Genomic DNA, 22,603 nt, shown 5'->3' on the forward strand with positions numbered 1-22,603 from the left:
AGCTCCGAAGAAATCTCCCGTTGGTCGACGGAATCTTCCCCCTGCAACCGCAGGCACCAAAAAGCTGCATTACCGGTCCCTTGGGTCTCCTCTCAGCACGACGAGCGAGGTCCCTCGAATCATGCGATGCTGTCCAAGTGACCCCCACAGTCCAGTGACTCTTCAGCCCAAGTTTGGTGGAGGTAAGTCCTTGCCTCACCTCGCTGGGCTGCATTGCTGGGAACTGCGACTTTGCAGCTACTCCGGCCCCTGTGCACTTCCGGCGGAAATCCTTCGTGCACAGCCAAGCCTGGGTCCACGGCACTCTAACCTGCATTGCACGACTTTCTAAGTTGGTCTCCGGCGACGTGGGACTCCTTTGTGCAACTTTGGCGAGCACCATTTCACGTATCTTCGTAGTGCCTGTTTCTGGCATTTCTCCGCGGGCTACCTGCTTTAGTGAGGGCTCTTTGTCTTGCTCGACGTCCCCTCTCTCTGCAGGTCCAATTTGCGACCTCCTGGTCCTTCCTGGGCCCCAGCAGCGTCCAAAAACGCCAAATGCACGATTTGCGTGTAGCAAGGCTTGTTGGCGTCCTTCTGGCGGGAAAACACTTCTGCACGACTCTCCAAGGCAAGCGGGATCCGTCCACCAAAGGGGAAGTCTCTTGCCCTTTTCGTTCTTGCAGAAACCTCAGCTTCTTCTGTCCAGTCGAAGCTTCTTTGCACCCGCAGCTGGCATTTCCTGGGCATCTGCCCATCTCCGACTTGCTTGTGACTTTTGGACTTGGTCCCCTTGTTCCACAGGTACCCTAGATTGGAAATCCACAGTTGTTGCATTGCTGGTTTGTGTCTTTCCTGCATTATTCCTCTAACACGACTTCTTTGTCCTTAGGGGAACTTTAGTGCACTTTGCACTCACTTTTCAGGGTCTTGGGGAGGGTTATTTTTCTAACTCTCACTATTTTCTAATAGTCCCAGCGACCCTCTACAAGGTCACATAGGTTTGGGGTCCATTCGTGGTTCGCATTCCACTTCTGGAGTATATGGTTTGTGTTGCCCCTATCCCTATGTTTCCCCATTGCATCCTATTGTAACTATACATTGTTTGCACTGTTTTCTAAGACTATACTGCATATTTTTGCTATTGTGTATATATATCTTGTGTATATTTCCTATCCTCTCACTGAGGGTACACTCTAAGATACTTTGGCATATTGTCATAAAAATAAAGTACCTTTATTTTTAGTATAACTGTGTATTGTGTTTTCTTATGATATTGTGCATATGACACTAAGTGGTACTGTAGTAGCTTCACACGTCTCCTAGTTCAGCCTAAGCTGCTCTGCTAAGCTACCATTATCTATCAGCCTAAGCTGCTAGACACCCTATACACTAATAAGGGATAACTGGGCATGGTGCAAGGTGCAAGTACCCCTTGGTACTCACTACAAGCCAGTCCAGCCTCCTACATTGGTTGTGCAGTGGTGGGATAAGTGCTTGAGACTACTTACCACTCTTGTCATTGTACTTTTCATAAGAGAAAAATATACAAAAAAAGGTCAGTGTATATACACATAGCCAAAAAGTTTTGCATTTCCTCTTTTCACTCTTTTCTAAGTGCTGAAAAGTACTTCTAAAACTTTCAAAAAGTTCTTAAAAGTTTAAAAAAAGTTTTTTTCTGTCTTTCCAAAAAGTTCTGAAAACTTTTTACTCTTTTTCTATCACTTTAACTCTCTCTAAAAAAAAAAGTGTCTGGCACAGGAAAAAATGTTGAACTGTCCAAACTTGCATATGATCACCTTAGCTGGAAAGGAGCAAGGAGTCTCTGCATAGAGAGAGGTTTGAGTGTAGGGAAGAATCCTTCCTTAGAACTGTTAATTAATATGCTTAGAGTACAGGATAAGGCCATAAGTGCCCAATCTGTAGAAAAAGTAGCTAATGGTTCTCAATCTGATCCAGGGACTCCCACAGGAAAAGGTTCAGGAAAGAAACTTCTAAGCCTGCCCATTACTAGACAGTCTAGCATAGTTGGTACAGAGGTTGAATCACACCATACTGATGGTGTGCTCTCACATTATGCTGGTAGCCAAGCTGTTAGGGTGCCCTCTGTAAGGGACAGGTCTCCTTCTGTTCATTCCCATCATACCTCTGTATCTAGAAATGTCCCTCCCACCCACCCTGATGACAGATTGTTGGAAAGGGAACTCAATAGATTGAGAGTGGAACAAACCAGACTGAAGCTCAAGAAGCAACAGCTGGATTTGGATAGACAGTCTTTAGAAATAGAGAGGGAAAGACAGAAGTTGGGTTTAGATACCCATGGTGGCAGCAGCAGTATTCCCCATAGTCATCCTGCAAAAGAGCATGATTCCAGGAATCTGCACAAGATAGTTCCCCCTTATAAGGAGGGGGATGACATTAACAAGTGGTTTGGTGCACTTGAGAGGGCCTGTGCTGTACAGGATGTCCCTCAAAAGCAGTGGGCTGCTATCCTATGGCTATCATTTACTGGAAAAGGTAGGGATAGGCTCCTTACTGTAAAAGAAAATGATGCTAATAATTTCCAAGTTCTTAAGAATGCACTCCTGGATGGTTATGGCTTAACCACTGAACAGTACAGGATAAAGTTCAGAGAGACCAAAAAGGAGTCTTCACAAGACTGGGTTGATTTCATTGACCAGGCAGTGAAGGCCTTGGAGGGGTGGTTACATGGCAGTAAAGTTACTGATTATGACAGCCTGTATAACTTAATCCTGAGAGAGCATATTCTTAATAATTGTGTGTCTGATTTGTTTCACCAGTACTTGGTGGACTCTGATCTGACCTCTCCCCAAGAATTGGGAAAGAAGGCAGACAAATGGGTCACAACAAGAGTGAACAGAAAAGTTCATACAGGGGGTGACAAAGATGGCAACAAAAAGAAGGATGGTAAGTCTTCTGACAAGGGTGGGGACAAATCTAAAAATGAGTCTTCATCAGGCCCACAAAAACACTCTGGTGGGGGTGGTGGGTCCAAATCCTCCTTTAATCAGAACAAGGAAAAGAAACCAATGGTGCTATTTATGTAAAATAAAAGGCCATTGGACAACAGATCCCAGTTGTCCAAAGAAAGGCACCACAGCTCCTACCACTACAACCCCTACTGCTACACCTAGTGTCCCTACTAATAGCAGTGGTGGTGGGAGCAAACCTACTAATAGCCAATCCAAGGGAGTAGCTAGGCTCACTTTTGGTAATTTAGTTGGGGTTGGTCTGATTAGGGAGACCACAGAGGCTACTTTAGTCTCTGAAGGGGCTATTGATTTAGCCACTTTGGTTGCTTGCCCCCATAACTTGGAGAAGTACAATCAACTAACCCTAATAAATGGTGTTGAGGTCCAGGCCTACAGGGACACAGGTGCCAGTGTCACAATGGTGATTGAGAAACTGGTGCACCCTGAACAACACATACTTGGACACCAGTACCAAGTAACCGATGCTCACAACATAACACAAAGCCACCCCATGGCTGTTGTAAATCTCAACTGGGGGGGGTAACTGGTCCAAAGAAAGTTGTGGTAGCTTCAGATTTACCTGTAGACTGTCTATTAGGGAATGATTTGGAGACATCAGCTTGGTCAGATGTGGAGTTGGAGGCCCATGCAGCAATGCTGGGCATCCCAGGGCATATTTTTGCTTTGACAAGGGCTCAGGCCAAAAAGCAAAAAGGACAGGGAAGCTTGGATCCTGGAACAATGGACCAAGTGCTCCCTAAAGCTAGGGCTAGTAGAAGCAAACCACTTCCTACTATCCCTCCCTCTACAGTGGATTCTAATTCTGAGGAAGAAGAATTCCATCCCTGTGCAGAACCTACACCAGAGGAGCTGGAAGCAGACACTGCTGAGCTTTTGGGTGAAGGAGGGCCTGCCAGGGAGGAGCTGAGTGTGGCACAGCAAACCTGTCCCACATTAGAGGGTCTCAGACAGCAAGCTGTCAAACAGACTAATGGGGATGTCAGTGACTCTCACAGAGTTTACTGGGAGGACAACCTCTTGTACACTGAGCATAGGGATCCTAAACCTGGAGCTGCCAGGAGATTAGTGATTCCTCAGGAGTACAGAAAGTTCCTCCTAACACTGGCACATGACATTCCCTTAGCTGGGCATCTAGGACAAATGAAAACTTGGGACAGGCTTGTTCCCCTGTTTCATTGGCCTAGGATGTCTGAGGACACAAAAGAATTTTGCAAGTCCTGTGAAACCTTTCAAGCCAGTGGCAAGACAGGTGGCACCCCAAAGGCACCCCTTATCCCACTGCCTGTGGTTGGGGTTCCCTTTGAAAGGGTAGGGGTTGACATAGTTGGCCCCCTTGACCCTCCTACTGCTTCAGGCAATAGGTTTATCTTGGTGGTAGTGGACCATGCCACAAGATATCCTGAAGCTATTCCTTTAAGGACCACTACAGCTCCTGCAGTGGCAAAGGCCCTCCTGGGAATATTTTCCAGGGTGGACTTCCCAAAGGAAGTAGTATCAGACAGAGGAAGCAATTTCATGTCTGCATACTTAAAGGCCATGTGGAAGGAGTGTGGTGTAACTTACAAGTTCACAACACCCTATCATCCACAAACAAATGGACTGGTGGAGAGATTTAATAAAACTCTCAAAGGCATGATTATGGGACACCCTGAAAAACTCCGCAGGAGATGGGATATCCTTCTACCATGCCTCATTTTTGCCTACAGGGAGGTACCCCAGAAAGGAGTGGGCTTCAGCCCCTTTGAACTTCTTTTTGGACACCCTGTTAGGGGTCCACTCACACTTGTAAAGGAGGGTTGGGAACAACCTTTAAAAGCTCCTAAGCAGGATATTGTGGATTATGTACTTGGCCTCAGATCAAGGATGGCGGAGTACATGAAAAAGGCCAGTAAAAACCTTCAGGCCAGCCAAGAGCTCCAGAAGCAATGGCATGATCAGAAGGCTGTTTTGGTTCAGTACCAACCAGGGCAGAAAGTGTGGGTCTTGGAGCCTGTGGCCCCAAGAGCACTCCAAGATAAATGGAGTGGACCCTACACAATCGTTGAAAAGAAGGGTGAAGTCACCTACTTGGTTGACTTAGGCACTGCCAGGAGTCCCCTTAGGGTGCTCCATGTCAACCGCCTGAAACCCTACTATGACAGGGCTGATCTCACCCTGCTCATGGCAACAGATGAGGGACAGGAAGAAGACAGTGATCCTCTACCTGATCTCTTCTCTTCCACAGATCAAGATGCTCTTGTGGAAGGTGTAGTTTTGGCTAATTGTCGTACTGCTGAGCAGAAAGACAATTGCATAAATCTCCTAGGACAATTTTCAGAACTCTTCTCTACTGTGCCAGGCACCACTTCTTGGTGTGAGCACACTATAGATACTGGAGACAGTTTACCTGTCAAAAGTAAGATCTATAGGCAGCCTGACCATGTCAGGGACTGCATAAAGCAAGAAGTTCAGAAAATGTTGGAACTAGGAGTGGTTGAGCACTCTGACAGTCCATGGGCTTCTCCTGTGGTACTGGTACCAAAACCCAATTCTAAAGATGGAAAGAAGGAAATGAGGTTTTGTGTAGACTATAGAGGTCTCAACTTAGTAACCAAAACTGATGCTCACCCTATACCCAGGGCAGATGAGCTCATAGATACACTGGCATCTGCCAAGTATCTAAGCACTTTTGATTTGACTGCAGGGTATTGGCAGATCAAATTGTCAGAAGATGCTAAACCTAAGACTGCATTTTCTACCATTGGAGGACATTACCAGTTTACTGTAATGCCTTTTGGTTTGAAGAATGCACCTGCCACTTTTCAGAGGTTGGTGAACACAGTCCTGCAAGGGCTGGAAGCTTTCAGTGCAGCATATTTGGATGATATAGCTGTCTTTAGCTCCAGCTGGGATGATCACCTGGTCCACCTTTGGAAAGTTTTGGAGGCTCTGCAAAAGGCAGGCCTCACTATCAAGGCTTCAAAGTGCCAGATAGGGCAGGGTAAGGTGGTTTATCTGGGACACCTTGTTGGTGGGGAACAGATTGCACCACTTCAGGGGAAAATCCAAACTATTATTGATTGGGTTCCCCCTACCACACAGACTCAGGTGAGAGCCTTCCTAGGCCTCACTGGGTATTACAGGAGGTTCATTAAGAACTATGGCTCCATTGCAGCCCCTCTTAATGACCTCACATCCAAGAAAATGCCTAAAAAGGTATTGTGGACAGCAAGCTGTCAGAAAGCTTTTGAGGAGCTGAAGCAGGCCATGTGCTCTGCACCTGTCCTGAAAAGCCCTTGTTACTCTAAAAAACTCTATGTCCAAACTGATGCATCTGAATTAGGAGTAGGGGCAGTCCTATCACAACTTAATTCTGAGGGCCAGGATCAACCTGTTGCTTTTATTAGTAGAAGGTTGACCCCTAGAGAAAAGCGTTGGTCTGCCATTGAGAGGGAGGCCTTTGCTGTGGTCTGGGCTCTGAAGAAGTTGAGGCCATACCTGTTTGGCACTCACTTCATAGTTCAGACAGACCACAAACCTCTACTTTGGCTAAAACAAATGAAAGGTGAAAATCCAAAATTGTTGAGGTGGTCCATATCCCTACAGGGAATGGACTATACAGTGGAACATAGACCTGGGAGTAGCCACTCCAATGCAGATGGACTCTCCAGATATTTCCACTTAGACAATGAAGACTCATCAGGTAATTGGCTAGTCTTATTGTCCTTCGTTTGGGGGGGGGTTGTGTAGGAAAGTACCATCTTGCCTGGCATGTTAACCCCATTTTTCACTGTATATATGTTGTTTTAGTTGTATGTGTCACTGGGACCCTGGTAACCCAGGGCCCCAGTGCTCATAAGTGTGCCTGAATGTGTTACCTGTGTAGTGACTAACTGTCTCACTGAGGCTCTGCTAATCAGAACCTCAGTGGTTATGCTCTCTCATTTCTTTCCAAATTGTCACTGACAGGCTAGTGACCATTTTTACCAATTTACATTGGCTTACTGGAACACCCTTATAATTCCCTAGTATAGGGTACTGAGGTACCCAGGGTATTGGGGTTCCAGGAGATCCCTATGGGCTGCAGCATTTCTTTTGCCACCCATAGGGAGCTCTGACAATTCTTACACAGGCCTGCCACTGCAGCCTGAGTGAAATAACGTCCACGTTATTTCACAGCCATTTTACATTGCACTTAAGTAACTTATAAGTCACCTATATGTCTAACCTTTACCTGGTAAAGGTTAGGTGCAAAGTTACTTAGTGTGAGGGCACCCTGACACTAGCCAAGGTGCCCCCACATTGTTCAGAGCCAATTCACTGAACTTTGTGAGTGCGGGGACACCATTACACGCGTGCACTACATATAGGTCACTACCTATATGTAGCTTCACCATGGTAACTCCGAATATGGCCATGTAACATGTCTATGATCATGGAATGGCCCCCTCTATGCCATCCTGGCATTGTTGGTACAATTCCATGATCCCAGTGGTCTGTAGCACAGACCCTGGTACTGCCAGACTGCCCTTCCTGGGGTTTCACTGCAGCTGCTGCTGCTGCCAACCCCTCAGACAGGCAGCTGCCCTCCTGGGGTCCAGCCAGGCCTGGCCCAGGATGGCAGAACAAAGAACTTCCTCTGAGAGAGGGTGTGACACCCTCTCCCTTTGGAAAATGGTGTGAAGGCAGGGGAGGAGTAGCCTCCCCCAGCCTCTGGAAATGCTTTGTTGGGCACAGATGTGCCCAATTCTGCATAAGCCAGTCTACACCGGTTCAGGGACCCCTTAGCCCCTGCTCTGGCGCGAAACTGGACAAAGGAAAGGGGAGTGACCACTCCCCTGACCTGCACCTCCCCTGGGAGGTGTCCAGAGCTCCTCCAGTGTGCTCCAGACCTCAGCCATCTTGGAAAAAGAGGTGCTGCTGGCACACTGGACTGCTCTGAGTGGCCAGTGCCACCAGGTGACGTCAGAGACTCCTGCTGATAGGCTCCTTCAGGTGTTAGTAGCCTTTCCTCTCTCCTAGGTAGCCAAACCCTCTTTTCAGGCTATTTAGGGTCTCTGTCTCTGGGGAAACTTTAGATAACGAATGCATGAGCTCAGCCGAGTTCCTCTGCATCTCTCTCTTCACCTTCTGATAAGGAATCGACCGCTAATCGCGCTGGAAGCCTGCAAACCTGCAACATAGTAGCAAAGACGACTACTGCAACTCTGTAACGCTGATCCTGCCGCCTTCTCGACTGTTTTCCTGCTTGTGCATGCTGTGGGGGTAGTCTGCCTCCTCTCTGCACCAGAAGCTCCGAAGAAATCTCCCGTGGGTCGACGGAATCTTCCCCCTGCAACCGCAGGCACCAAAAAGCTGCATTACCGGTCCCTTGGGTCTCCTCTCAGCACGACGAGCGAGGTCCCTCGAATCCAGCGACACCGTCCAAGTGACCCCCACAGTCCAGTGACTCTTCAGCCCAAGTTTGGTGGAGGTAAGTCCTTGCCTCACCTCGCTGGGCTGCATTGCTGGGAACTGCGACTTTGCAGCTACTCCGGCCCCTGTGCACTTCCGGCGGAAATCCTTCGTGTACAGCCAAGCCTGGGTCCACGGCACTCTAACCTGCATTGCACGACTTTCTAAGTTGGTCTCCGGCGACGTGGGACTCCTTTGTGCAACTTCGGCGAGCACCGTTTCACACATCCTCGTAGTGTCTGTTTCTGGCACGTCTCCGGGTGCTACCTGCTTCAGTGAGGGCTCTTTGTCTTGCTCGACGTTTCCTCTCTCTGCAGGTCCAATTTGCGACCTCCTGGTCCCTCCTGGGCCCCAGCAGCGTCCAAAAACGCCAAACGCACGATTTGCGTGTAGCAAGGCTTGTTGGCGTCCTTCCGGCGGGAAAACACTTCTGCACGACTCTCCAAGGCGAGAGGGATCCGTCCACTAAAGAGGAAGTCTCTAGCCTTTTTCCTTCCTGCAGAAACCTCAGCTTCTTCTGTCCAGTCGAAGCTTCTTTGCACCCGCAGCTGGCATTTCCTGGGCATCTGCCCATCTCCGACTTGCTTGTGACTTTTGGACTTGGTCCCCTTGTTCCACAGGTACCCTAGATTGGAAATCCACAGTTGTTGCATTGCTGGTTTGTGTCTTTCCTGCATTATTCCTCTAACACGACTTCTTTGTCCTTAGGGGAACTTTAGTGCACTTTGCACTCACTTTTCAGGGTCTTGGGGAGGGTTATTTTTCTAACTCTCACTATTTTCTAATAGTCCCAGCGACCCTCTACAAGGTCACATAGGTTTGGGGTCCATTCGTGGTTCGCATTCCACTTCTGGAGTATATGGTTTGTGTTGCCCCTATCCCTATGTTTCCCCATTGCATCCCATTGTAACTATACATTGTTTGCACTGTTTTCTAAGACTATACTGCATATTTTTGCTATTGTGTATATATATCTTGTGTATATTTCCTATCCTCTCACTGAGGGTACACTCTAAGATACTTTGGCATATTGTCATAAAAATAAAGTACCTTTATTTTTAGTATAACTGTGTATTGTGTTTTCTTATGATATTGTGCATATGACACTAAGTGGTACTGTAGTAGCTTCACACGTCTCCTAGTTCAGCCTAAGCTGCTCTGCTAAGCTACCATTATCTATCAGCCTAAGCTGCTAGACACCCTATACACTAATAAGGGATAACTGGGCCTGGTGCAAGGTGCAAGTACCCCTTGGTACTCACTACAAGCCAGTCCAGCCTCCTACAGTGGGGAACAGATTGCACCACTTCAGGGGAAAATCCAAACTATTATAGATTGGGTTCCCCCCACTACTCAGACTCAGGTGAGAGCCTTCCTAGGCCTCACTGGGTATTACAGGAGGTTCATTAAGAACTATGGCTCCATTGCAGCCCCTCTTAGTGACCTCACATCCAAGAAAATCCCTAAAAAGGTATTATGGACAGCAAACTGTCAGAAAGCTTTTGAGGAGCTGAAGCAGGCCATGTGCTCTGCACCTGTCCTGAAAAGCTCTTGTTACTCTAAAAAATTCTATGTCGAAACTGATGCATCTGAATTAGGAGTAGGGGCAGTCCTATCACAACTTAATTCTGAAGGCCAGGATCAACCTGTTGCTTTTATTAGTAGGAGGCTGACCCCTAGAGAAAAGTGTTGGTCTGCCATTGAGAGGGAGGCCTTTGCTGTGGTCTGGGCACTGAAGAAGTTGAGGCCATACCTGTTTGGCACTCACTTCATTGTTCAGACAGACCACAAACCTCTACTTTGGCTAAAACAAATGAAAGGTGAAAATCCTAAATTGTTGAGGTGGTCCATATCCCTACAGGGAATGGACTATACAGTGGAACATAGGCCTGGGAGTAGCCACTCCAATGCAGATGGACTCTCCAGATATTTCCACTTAGACAATGATGACCCATCAGGGAATGACTAGTCTTATTGTCCTTCGTTTGGGGGGGGGGGGTTGTGTAGGAAAGTACCACCATGCCTGGCATGTTACCCCCATTTTTCACTGTATATATGTTGTTTTAGTTGTATGTGTCACTGGGACCCTACCAGCCAGGGCCCCAGTGCTCATAAGTGTGCCTGAATGTGTTACCTGTGTAGTGACTAACTGTCTCACTGAGGCTCTGCTATCCAGAACCTCAGTGGTTATGCTGTCTCATTTCTTTTAAATTGTCACTAACAGGCTAGTGACCAATTTTACCAATTTACATTGGCTTACTGGAACACCCTTATAATTCCCTAGTATATGGTGCTGAGGTACCCAGGGTATTGGGGTTCCAGGAGATCCCTATGGGCTGCAGCATTTCTTTTGCCACCCATAGGGAGCTCTGACAATTCTTACACAGGCCTGCCACTGCAGCCTGAGTGAAATAACGTCCACGTTATTTCACTGCCATTTTACACTGCACTTAAGTAACTTATAAGTCACCTATATGTCTAACCTTTACCTGGTAAAGGTTAGGTGCAAAGTTACTTAGTGTGAGGGCACTCTGGCACTAGCCAAGGTGCCCCCACATTGTTCAGGGCCAATGCCCCGGACTTTGTGAGTGCATGGACACCATTACACGCTTGCACTACATATAGGTCACTACCTATATGTAGCTTCACAATGGTAACTCCGAATATGGCCATGTAACATGTCTATGACCATGGAATTGCCCCCTCTATACCATCCTGGCATAGTTCGCACAATCCCATGATCCCAGTGGTCTGTAGCACAGACCCTGGTACTGCCAAACTGCCTTTCCCGGGGTTTCACTGCAGCTGCTGCTGCTGCCAACCCCTCAGACAGGCATCTGCCCTCCTGGGGTCCAGCCAGGCCTGGCCCAGGATGGCAGAACAAAGGACTTCCTCTGAGAGAGGGTGTTACACCCTCTCCCTTTGGACAATGGTGTGAAGGCAGGGGAGGAGTAGCCTCCCCCAGCCTCTGGAAATGCTTTCATGGGCACATTTGGTGCCCATTTCTGCATAAGCCAGTCTACACCGGTTCAGGGACCCCTTAGCCCTGCTCTGTCGCGAAACTGGACAAAGAAAGGGGAGTGACCACTCCCCTGACCTGCACCTCCCCTGGGAGGTGTCCAGAGCTCCTCCAGTGTGCTCCAGACCTCTGCCATCTTGGAAACAGAGGTGCTGCTGGCACACTGGACTGCTCTGAGTGGCCAGTGCCACCAGGTGACGTCAGAGACTCCTTCTGATAGGCTCCTTCAGGTGTTGCTAGCCTATCCTCTCTCCTAGGTAGCCAAACCCTCTTTTCTGGCTATTTAGGGTCTCTGTCTCTGGGGAAACTTTAGATAACGAATGCAAGAGCTCATCCGAGTTCCTCTGCATCTCTCTCTTCACCTTCTGCCAAGGAATCGACTGCTGACCGCGCTGGAAGCCTGCAAAACTGCAACATAGTAGCAAAGACGACTACTGCAACTCTGTAACGCTGATCCTGCCGCCTTCTCGACTGTTTTCCTGGTGGTGCATGCTGTGGGAGTAGTCTGCCTCCTCTCTGCACTAGAAGCTCCGAAGAAATCTCCCGTGGGTCGACGGAATCGTCCCCCTGCAACCGCAGGCACCAAAGAACTGCATCACCGGTACCTTGGGTCTCCTCTCAGCACAACGAGCGAGGTCCCTTGAATCCAGCAACTCTGTCCAAGTGACTCCCATAGTCCACTGACTCTTCAGTCCAAGTTTGGTGGAGGTAAGTCCTTGCCTCCCCACGTCAGACTGCATTGTTGGAAACCGTGACTTTTGCAGCTACTCTGGCCTCCGTGCACTTCCGGCGGAAATCCTTTGTGCACAGTCCAGCCTGGGTCCACGGCACTCTAACCTGCATTGCACGACCTCCTAAGTTGTTCTCCGGCAACGTGGGACTCCTTTGTGCGACTTTGGGTGAGCACCGTTTCACGCATCCTCGTAGTGCCTGTTTCTGGCACTTCTCCGGGTGCTACCTGCTGCTGAGAGGGCTCCTTGTCTTGCTCGACGTCCCCTCTGTCTCCTGACGCAATTTGCGACGTCCTGGTCCCTCCTGGGCCACAGCAGCGTCCAAAAAACTTCACTGCACGATTTGCAGCTAGCAAGACTTGTTGGCGGTTTTTTGGCGGGAAAACACTTCTGCACGACTCTTGTCGTTCCAGCAGAAACCTAAGCTTCTACAGTCAAGTAGCAGCTTCTTTGCACCCACAGGTGGCATTTCCTGGGCATCTGCCCATCTCCGACTTGCTTGTGACTTTTGGACTTGGTCCCCTTGTTCCTCAGGTACCCTCGACTGGAAATCCATTGTTGTTGCATTGCTGGTTTGTGTCTTTCCTGCAGAATTCCCCTATCACGACTTCTTTGTCCTTTGGGGAACTTTAGTGCACTCTGCACTCACTTTTCAGGGTCTTGGGGTGGGTTATTTTTCTAACCCTTACTATTTTCTAATAGTCCCAGCGACCCTCTACGAGGTCACATAGGTTTGGGGTCCATTCGTGGTTCGCATTCCACTTTTGGAGTATATGGTTTGTGTTGCCCCTATCCCTATGTGTCCCCATTGCATCCTATTGTAACTATACATTGTTTGCACTTTTTTCTATTGCTATACTGCATATTTTTGGTATTGTGTACATATATCTTGTGTATATTTGCTATCCTCATACTGAGGGTACTCACTGAGATACTTTGGCATATTGTCATAAAAATAAAGTACCTTTATTTTTAGTATATCTGTGTATTGTGTTTTCTTATGATATTGTGCAAGTGACACTAGTGGTACTGTAGGAGCTTCACTCGTCTCCTAGTTCAGCCTAAGCTGCTCTGCTAAGCTACCATTTTCTATCAGCCTAAGCTGCTAGACACCCCTATACACTAATAAGGGATACCTGGGCCTCGTGCAAGGTGTAAGTACCCCTTGGTACTCACTACAAGCCAGTCCAGCCTCCTACAGAGACCCTGCAAAAGACAGACCTCACTATCAAGGCTTCAATGTGCCAGATAGGGCAGGGGAAAGTGGTTTATCTGGGCCACCTTGTAGGTGTGGAACAGATTGCACCACTACAGGGGAAGATCCAGGTCATTATGGAATGGGTTTCCCCTACAACTCAAACCGAGGTGAGAGCCTTTTTAGGCCTCATATGGTACTATAGGAGGTTCATTAAGAATTACGGCTCCATAGCAGCACCTCTTAATGACCTCAGTAGTAAGAAGATGCCTAAGAAGGTATTGTGGGCAGCTAGCTGTCACAAAGCTTTTTATGAGCTCAAACAGGCCATGTGCTCTGCACCTGTCCTAAAAAGCCCTTGCTGCTCCAAAAAGTTCATAGTCCAGACTGATGCTTCTGAATTGGGGGTTGGGGCAGTCCTATCACAGCTTTATACTGAGGGCCAGGATCAACCTGTTACTTTTATCAGCAGGAGGTTGACCCCTAGAGAAAAGCGTTGGTCTGCCATAGAAAAAGAGGCCTTTGCTGTGGTCTGGGCACTGAAAAAGTTGAGACCATACCTGTTTGGTACTCACTTTATTGTTCAATCAGACCACACACCTCTACTTTGGCTAAAACAAATGAAATGTGAAAACTTTAAATTGTTGAGGTGGTCTTTTTCCTTGCAAGGAATGGACTATACAGTGGAAAATAGACCTGGGAGTTCCCAAGCCAATGCAGATGGACTCTCCAGATATTTCCACTTAGACAATGAAGACTCATCTGGGCAAGGTTAGTCTTACTGTCCCTCATGTGGCGGGGGGGCTGTGTAGGAAAGTACCATCTTGACTAGTATGTTACCCAAATTTTTACTTGTGTGTCAGTTTGTTTTTGCCTGTGTCACTGGGATCCTGCTAGCCAGGACCCCAGTGCTCATAGTTTGTGGCCTATATGTGTTCCCTGTGTGGTGCCTAACTGTATCACTGAGGCTCTGCTAACCAGAACCTCAGTGTTTATGCTCTCTCTGCTTTTAAAATTGTCACTGCAGGCTAGTGACCATTTTTACCAAGTCTGATTGGCACACTGGAACACCTTTATAATTCCCTAGCATATGGTACCTAGTTGCCCAGGGTATTGGGGTTCCAAGAGATCCCTATGGGCTGCAGCATTTCTTTTGCCACCCATAGGGAGCTCAGAACATTCTTACACAGGACTGCCACTGCAGCCTGAGTGAAATTTCACAGCCATTTTACACTGCACTTAAGTAACTTATAAGTCACCTATATGTCTAACCCTCACTTAGTGAAGGTTATGTGCAAAGTTACTAAGTGTGAATGCACCCTGGCACTAGCCAAGGTGCCCCCACATTTTTCAGGGCAATTTTCCCAGACTTTGTGTGTGCGGGGACACCTTTACACGTGTGTACTACATATAGGTCAATATGGGTATTGGGGTTGAGGTTGGGATCTAATTGGTAGTATATGGTAGGGGGAATCTTCATCCCATCCTACATGGTCATGATATAACCTGGCTGCTTGTGCCATCGCTCAATCAACGGAGTAAGCATCCCTGAGCTCTCTGGAAACAAAGGGCAAGAAAAAGGGTTCAATTACCTCTTCCCCACATGGGAGATTAGTGACAAATTCTGGTGGCCAATCCTTTTCAGCCAATAGAATATCATAAATGGTAACAATGCGATCCCAAAAGATAGCGTCTATTGTGCGCTCAATGTCTCTTTCTAATTGTGTTTTTAATTTATACACCCTATGGGATGTGGAGAAGCGTATGTCTGTAGTCTCGACTTGTAAGAAGTCATCAGTTGCTTTCACCTTCAGATGTTCTTGAATATTCTGGCAAACTATTGTGACCTCTGCTGAGCTGTCTAGCAGTGTTATTGCCCACTTCCTGTTCTTAAGTAGCGCTCTCATCCTAACTGGCATCTCATATAGAAATAGCTGCCACTTTTTTGTTTTTGAATTGAGGTTGTTGGGGAAGTTTCTCTTCTTTCTTAACAGAAACTTCTGACTAGCTCTGTACCTCCTTTCTCGGTTTCACAGTTCGCTGCTCCGATCGCCCACCTCTCTCTGGTTTATCCGGTGAGTCCTGAAAGGAATGGGATTGGTGTGTATCAGTATATTAATTTCTATCAGGTGTTTTTATATCATCTCTTTACCTAAGATTATAATGATTTGAGGGGTCTCTGAATACGTAGATTATCCCCTTTCTTTTTTAGGTGTTTGTTTTTGTTTGTCCCAGCATTTTCCTCAGGTACTTGCTTGGTAGAATCCTTATTGGATTTACCCTGTAATTGTGGTTTAATTGGTCTGGCTCCCAGACTATCTCCACCAGTACTACAGTAGGTCTAAGCAATAATCTTTGGCAGGTTGCGCTAAGGCAACTGCTTCCCCTTGAAGGTTACTTAATATTACTGAAGATACAGTGGCAACATTGCCCATTAATTGCATTCCCAAATCCAGGGCCAGGGCAGCTCTGTATACATCTTGAATTTGCTTTAACACCTCTGGGAGATTGGCAAGTGTTGGTCTGCCATGTGCGGCAGTATAGAGCATGGCAAATACCGTGCCCCAAGTATTACAGTTATCTACTGTGGGAACCATCGCAAATGGCAAGCACATAGTGAGTACTCTATGTTTATCCTGAGGTCCCGTATGGGGAAAAACTGCTTCCAGCGCATTTATTTTTTGAGCTAACCGAAACGGAATCTCCTCCCGTTTGACGGGTACTTTATCCATGATCGAATATACAGTCGCTGGGTTAATGCCTGGTGTGACTTCATGTGGTTGTGCTGGGCAGCTCGTACTGGGTTAGTATTTAATGATTGCATTAGGAACTGTACTAACAGTCTGTATGTTGCTGTAAGCTCAACATACAAGTGGCGAACCTCAGCTAGCACCAAGGTGGCTGCATCAGGATGCGGTGTATATGTGGCCAATAAAGGCCAGGTAGGACCATCATTACTTAGAGGACCCAGAGGGCCAAATCAAGCCAGTTATTATGGTCTTGAAAAGATAGAGGTATCGTTAAATATAGCTCTGTATTGCGCAGGTATATTCGCAGGTGTGTAGTGATGAAATGTATTAGTGTTTCCATTGACTGCTGGAAAGGTGACCCAAGAGTAGAATGTTTCTCTTTTTCAGGTTGGATGAGCCTCAACGACAAATGTTACAGGATGCCCCTGGGCTGTGAGGCCATTTGCTACCAAATGAGCGGTGAGGGGAGGTCGCATGTTTACTGCAACTACTACCCATTGCGGGTTCGCCATGGTGGATATACCTGTTGAGAGGTAAGTATATCAAATGGGGGTTGATCCTTTTAAGGTTCAAGCTTGAACAACCTACAGCGTTGAATAGGTACTACCTACCTAGCTGAGAAGGAAATCCTCAATACCAAGGACGTCTCCGTACATAGTATTGAGGTGCCTTTAGCACTTAGTGAGACAGAGATACTCAGGAAGATCCAAAAGTCAGTGCCTGACCAGACATTGGCAGCACCATGTTGCATGGGCTCTCATTATCCTAATAAGGCTGCTGGATTTGGGCAGCAGCATCACCTGAATTGTGGGGGACTGAGTCCAATCCCACACCATGTGACAACTGTCAGCCTAATCTGTTTCTGGCCAATTAGCAGCACCCCATGTCTGCCCAAGAGCAGGGATGATTTGTGGCGACTAAGTGTATGACGAGAGGACTTCTTGTGGAAATCGTGGTGTATCAGATCGCATGCTTTTCTCTCAGTTACATTAGTCTCACACATGCAAGAACAGACAGAGATAGAAAATGGTTCAAAAAACGTATTGAATCAGCTGCATCTTAGATAAAATGGCATGAAATGCAATAATTAGAATGATAAAACATGCTAGAAGCAAAATGGTGACAAGGAAAGTGAAACACAGGAAAAGTTCCACCATACTGTCACTATGCGTAATATATGCGAATCCTACCTAAGCTATGTTAGAGCACAGCATGAGAAGCCCTAATCCATACTTCAGGATCCCCCCTAGGAAGGCATCATCCCCCCATACCTGAGCAAGGAAGCCTGTTGTCTAGAGAGACATCATCCCCAGGTAGGCCAGGGAACCGTTAGTCTCAGCAAGCAGATGTAGCAAAGTCAATCAGCATGTGGTTGTGGTCACCTGGCTAGAATCTCGCTCTAATGTGCATGGGACAAAGAAGTGTTTTTATAATAAAATAGCTGATGTTCTGAGAAAATGTCCCCATGTAAGGATGTGTGTATTTTTGTGAACATTGCCGGCAATCCTGTCTTAGCTTCTGGCAGTTGCCAGGGGCATCATAGCAGTGGCAGGAGGGGTGTCACAAAGTGCATTTTCTTGGTTTTGTCACAGGTTTCTGGACATCATGTTTTTCAAAGTAAACAAATACACATGTTCACCAAATACGCCACAATATTTGCAACAGACCAAAGTAATGTTTTACAGGGTAGCACAGTTTCCAATTGTAATTGGCTGTGTTGAAGGCACATATATTGCCATATGCCCCCCTGTGCAAATGGATTCATGTATAGAAATTAGAAAAACACCCATTCACACAATGTACAGGTAGTGTGTGATGCCTCATGAATAATTACTAACCTTGTAGGCAGCACCAATGACTCCTTCATGTTCCGCCACAGTCGAATATATAACCAAATGTGTTGGGTGAATTAGAAGATGGACTATTACCTGCTAAAGGAATTGCTGACTCAATTCATTCATTGGCCAGAACTGTTTGTGCAATTTGACCTACTGGTTTATCCTTCTCATGCTTTTTCAGGAGACAGTACATATGTCTTCCATCCTAGGATACTGACTCCATAATTGTATCCAAGAAACTAAAGTGCCTGTTTGTCAGTGTGCTTGCCTGTGTTCACTGGGATCCTGCTAAATAGGACCCCAGTGATTATGCTCTCTCCTTTAAAACTTGGTTGCTATAACCTTATAAGTCGCCGCTATGGCAGGCCCTTCTAGCCCAGAGGGCAGGGTGTAAAGTACCTGTGTGGAGGGCACCCCTGCACTAGCTGAGGTGCCCCCACAAACTCCAGTACCATTTTTCCAAGACTTCATGAGTGCGAGAATACCATTTTTTGCGTGTACTGGACATGTGTCAATACCTATGTCCAGCTACCTAATGGTAACTCTGAACATAGGCATGTTTTGAATCAAACATGTGGAATCATACCCCAATACTTTTGCACATATTGGTTGTATGATTCCATGCACTCTGGGGGCTCCTTAGAGGACCCACAGTATTGCCATTAGAGCTTTTCTGAGTTTTCCAGGCATCCCAAGTGGGCTCAAGTCCAGCCAGTCTCTGGGACCTCAGACCCCGAGGAGCCCAGCTTTCATCTGGCTCCTGCGTCCCTCCCTCCATCCAGGAGGTGGCATTACTGTCAGAGCTGCAGGTTGTGGCATTGAAACACAAGGTTAGAGAGCCAGCGATTGCCAACCACCCGTGACTCTGGCCACATCACTTGACCCCCTATCCCTACAAACAATGCATGTGACCAAGCGTAATATAACTGCTGCTTACATAAAGCGTCCACGCTTGGGGTCGCCCAGCCCTCCCTGTTATTTTCTTGGCTCGCCCACCTCTAACAGATGTCCTGTAAGCGGGTACAGAGGGCGGGTCTCGTGTCCTGGGATTGGCGCCTCACTCATGTCACTCATCACGCGGATGCATCTGTGCCCGGGAATCATTCTGCAATGCCAGTCTTGTTATGAGATCATCAATATGGCATGAAGATCTTTCAGTTTTACCAGTCAGGTGTAGTGCAGACAGACAGCTCTGTGTACACGTAAGATAATTAAAAACCCTATTTGTCACATTTTACAATTTGCAGACTATAGTAACGGTTGAACATTTTTAATGCAGTGAGAGAAAGGGACAATTTTTAATGTGTTTAAATACTTTTATACTACATGTTCACAACTGCCTTATAAACCATCTCACCTTCTCAAACGTGTTTTGAAATGCTCCATTTGCTGCTCTTGTTTCAAAATTTTCTTGGGGGGAAGAACCCCCTTTGTGTCCATCTGGCTTGCTTGCTTTACTTGCTGGTAGCATAACACTCATTCACAATTTTTATGCCCCACCACTTTCAAATGTCACCAGCCGCCACTGAACGGATGCTATGCTGAGCAGGGTCTGGGTTGCATATGTTTGATGCCTGTGGTGCAGAGGGCTCCTCTTCTGGTAACTTTGAAATCTTAAACAATTCCCCTCTTTCGGGATGGTGCAGATGCTCATTTGTGGAAATCAAACTAAACTCAGATACCAAAATGATATTAAAACAAATAAAACCATTGGAGCTTGCAAGTACAGAAAGGACCCAAAATCATACACAGCTGCTGTCCTTAAAAACTAGCTTCTATTATTGGAGGTACTAATGCTTTACTGCAAGCAGTCAAGTGGTTGTACAAACGCATGATACATTGCTTTAAAACCTCCAGAAATACAGCATTTCAATGTTTAATATTGAATTCGGTCAATTTCAGATCCAACATGAAACTACAAATGAGTATGTAAAGTTAGGTGTTCTCTGGTTTTGATATCCTGCCTGAACAGAATGATGTAACATTTGGGGATGAATATACAGCCCAACAGTCCAGCACTAGAAGCTAAGATGGCGAAGATCTCCACGGCCACCATGTACTTGCCTTTAGTGCTGATATAGGCTGGAAAGAAAGAGACCCAGACACTGCAGAACACCAGCATGCTGAATGTGATGAGCTTGGCCTCATTGAATTTATCCGGGAGGTTCCTGGCTAAGAAGGCCACAATGAAGCTGGCCGAGGCCAACAGTCCCATGTAACCAATCACACTGTAGAAGGCAGTGACGGAGCCCTGGTCACACTGCAGGATCATCTTCCCAGTCTCAGACTGTGTGTCAGTGCCAGGGTGAGGTGGAGCTGTAAGCAGCCAAGAGAGACAGATTGTCACTTCTCCTAGTGTGCAGAAGAGGACAATAGAGCCGGACACTCGGGATCCCAGCCACCTACTTAATCTGCTCCCAGGCCTTGTGGCATTAAAGGCAATGACAACAGTGATTGTTTTTGCTAAAACACAAGACACAGCAACAGTAAAAATAATCCCAAATGCAGCTTGTTGGATGAGACAGGTCCATGTCGCAGGGCGTCCAATAAATAGGAGGGAGCATAGAAAAGCCAAAATTAGGGCAGTGAGGAGGGTGTAGCTGAGATCACGGTTATTGGCCTTCACTATTGGGGTGTCCCGGTGTCTGAGAAAGATTCCCAGCACTCCAACAGTGACAGCAGAGAAGATAATGGCCACAGTGAACAACATTACGCCAAGTGTATCACTATATGAGAGGAAAACAATGACCCTTTTGTTGCATCCATCCTTCTTGACATTCGGCCACTGGTCCTCAGGGCACTGCATACAGTTTTCCATGTCTACAAAAAGCAACAAAATCATTCATTTCTATTTCTGCTGGTTCAAACTATTCAAAAATGTTTATTTCATAGTGTGGTAAAGCATTTATTTCCACATTATTTTGAGAATATATTACTATGAATACAAAAGTAACATTCTATTGTATTCGTTAAATCTAAAGAAAACAGAAATTAATAATATTGAGACCCATTGGATTGACTACCATAGATCAAAGACCATAAAGTCCATTGTAAAAACATTGCAACTATATATGCCCGCGCATACAAACGTAATCGATTACATGTCACAGCCCTGGAACCTTTTCCAGCTGCAACATATCTATGTGCAATTACCAGCACATCAGCTTCTATGCTCTAGGCAATAAACAGGTAACTAGAAAAACATCATGATAGATGCTTACATTTACACGAGAATTCATCATGAAATTCATCATGAAAGAAATACCATCCATTGTCCTAGTTATTGCTAACATAAATGGTGAATGAGGTCAAATCCAGGGGTTTGGACATTGTTGCGTTCAGTTCAATGATATAGGCTGGAAAGTAAAAGAAAGAGATGGACCCGACTGAGTAACCTATAAAGGCAGTCAGTGATTAAATGCATAAAGTGCTAGAAGGGGAAAAGGATGTCTAGTTTAGAAAAAATGCATGATTAATGATATGGAAGACGGCTCACTCTACAATAACATCAGGATATATGGTGTGGTGGAAACCACAGAAAAAGATGACTTGTTAAACTTCCTGACAGATTTGTTCCTCATTGTGCAAAAACATACGATTCAAAATCACAGTAGAGATCCAGAGCGTGCCATGGATCCAACAGACAACTATAAAAGGCCTCGAGCAGAACACATCCCGTCACTGCCTGTCTACTGCAGCATCAACACATGAAAACTATCCTCCAGACAAAGAGTAGTAATTAAATCCATCTTCACAGATTGCACTGTTGACACCAGTCCCAAACAAAAGAAGTTCTTGGACCCTAGATCACGCCTCAAGAAATAGGAAATCACTTATGGTCTCTCAGACCCGGCGACAATGTTTATCACAGGGAATGATGAACCTCAGATGTCACTGTTCAAGGTCAATTGGAGGATGTTCTGGATTCTCGGGTTGCTGCAACTTCCCCAGCGGGATTTTCAGATGGAAACAGGAACCTTGGGCCAGATGTATCATTTTAATAAATTGTGATTACTGAACTGTGAATTCCTGTGAATCACAATTAGGTAATCAGTATTCTAATGTATGAAATTCAGAGAGTTTTATTTTGTGTTTTCTAATGGGTCTCAAAGCGACCTACCTCATTGATATTCATGAGGTTTGTCGCAATTTGCGACCTATTTGGGAATTAAAATTACTGGGCTCAGCAGACCACCATGTCTGTGAATGCTTTTAAATAAAGCAATCTTTTTGTTTTAAATGCGACCCATTTTCCTTAAAGGAAAACGAAATGCGTTTAAAAAATACAAATTAAAAGTTTTAATTTCATTTTTTAAGAGTAGGCAGTGGTCTGTGGGACCACTGCCTACTCTTAAAAAATGTTTTTGCATGCATTCACAAAAGGGAGGGGTCCCGTTTACAAATGGGTTACCACCTAATTTAAGTAGGTAGTAAAATACGAATGTTTTGCAACCGCATTTCGGTCACAAAACATTCCTGCATACCACTGCGATTCGGTATTAGGAAGGGATCCCTTGATACCCCCCTTTCTAATATTGAATCGGTAAGTAGTTGCAATTCCAATTTGCAATTCGGTAACAAGTTACTAAATTGGAATTCATCCATACCAAAATGTATTTTTGAGGTCGCAAATGGCCTGATCGG

At 46.1% G+C, this 22,603-nt stretch overlaps 1 protein-coding gene across 1 annotated transcript in view; it reads right to left on the minus strand.

Moving 5' to 3' along the window:
- Window positions 1-19,874: 19,874 nt before the first annotated feature.
- LOC138279508 (vomeronasal type-2 receptor 26-like) overlaps window positions 19,875-22,603 on the minus strand; it is a 225,281-nt gene continuing 222,552 nt past the window's right edge. Inside the window, exon 7 of the mRNA XM_069219409.1 lies at window positions 19,875-20,779. Coding sequence (XP_069075510.1) covers window positions 19,875-20,779 — 905 coding nt within the window. The remainder of the gene's footprint in view (window positions 20,780-22,603) is intronic.

The sequence above is a fragment of the Pleurodeles waltl genome, chromosome 2_2, assembly GCF_031143425.1.
Source record: "Pleurodeles waltl isolate 20211129_DDA chromosome 2_2, aPleWal1.hap1.20221129, whole genome shotgun sequence".
Classification (NCBI taxonomy): Eukaryota; Metazoa; Chordata; class Amphibia; order Caudata; family Salamandridae; genus Pleurodeles; species Pleurodeles waltl.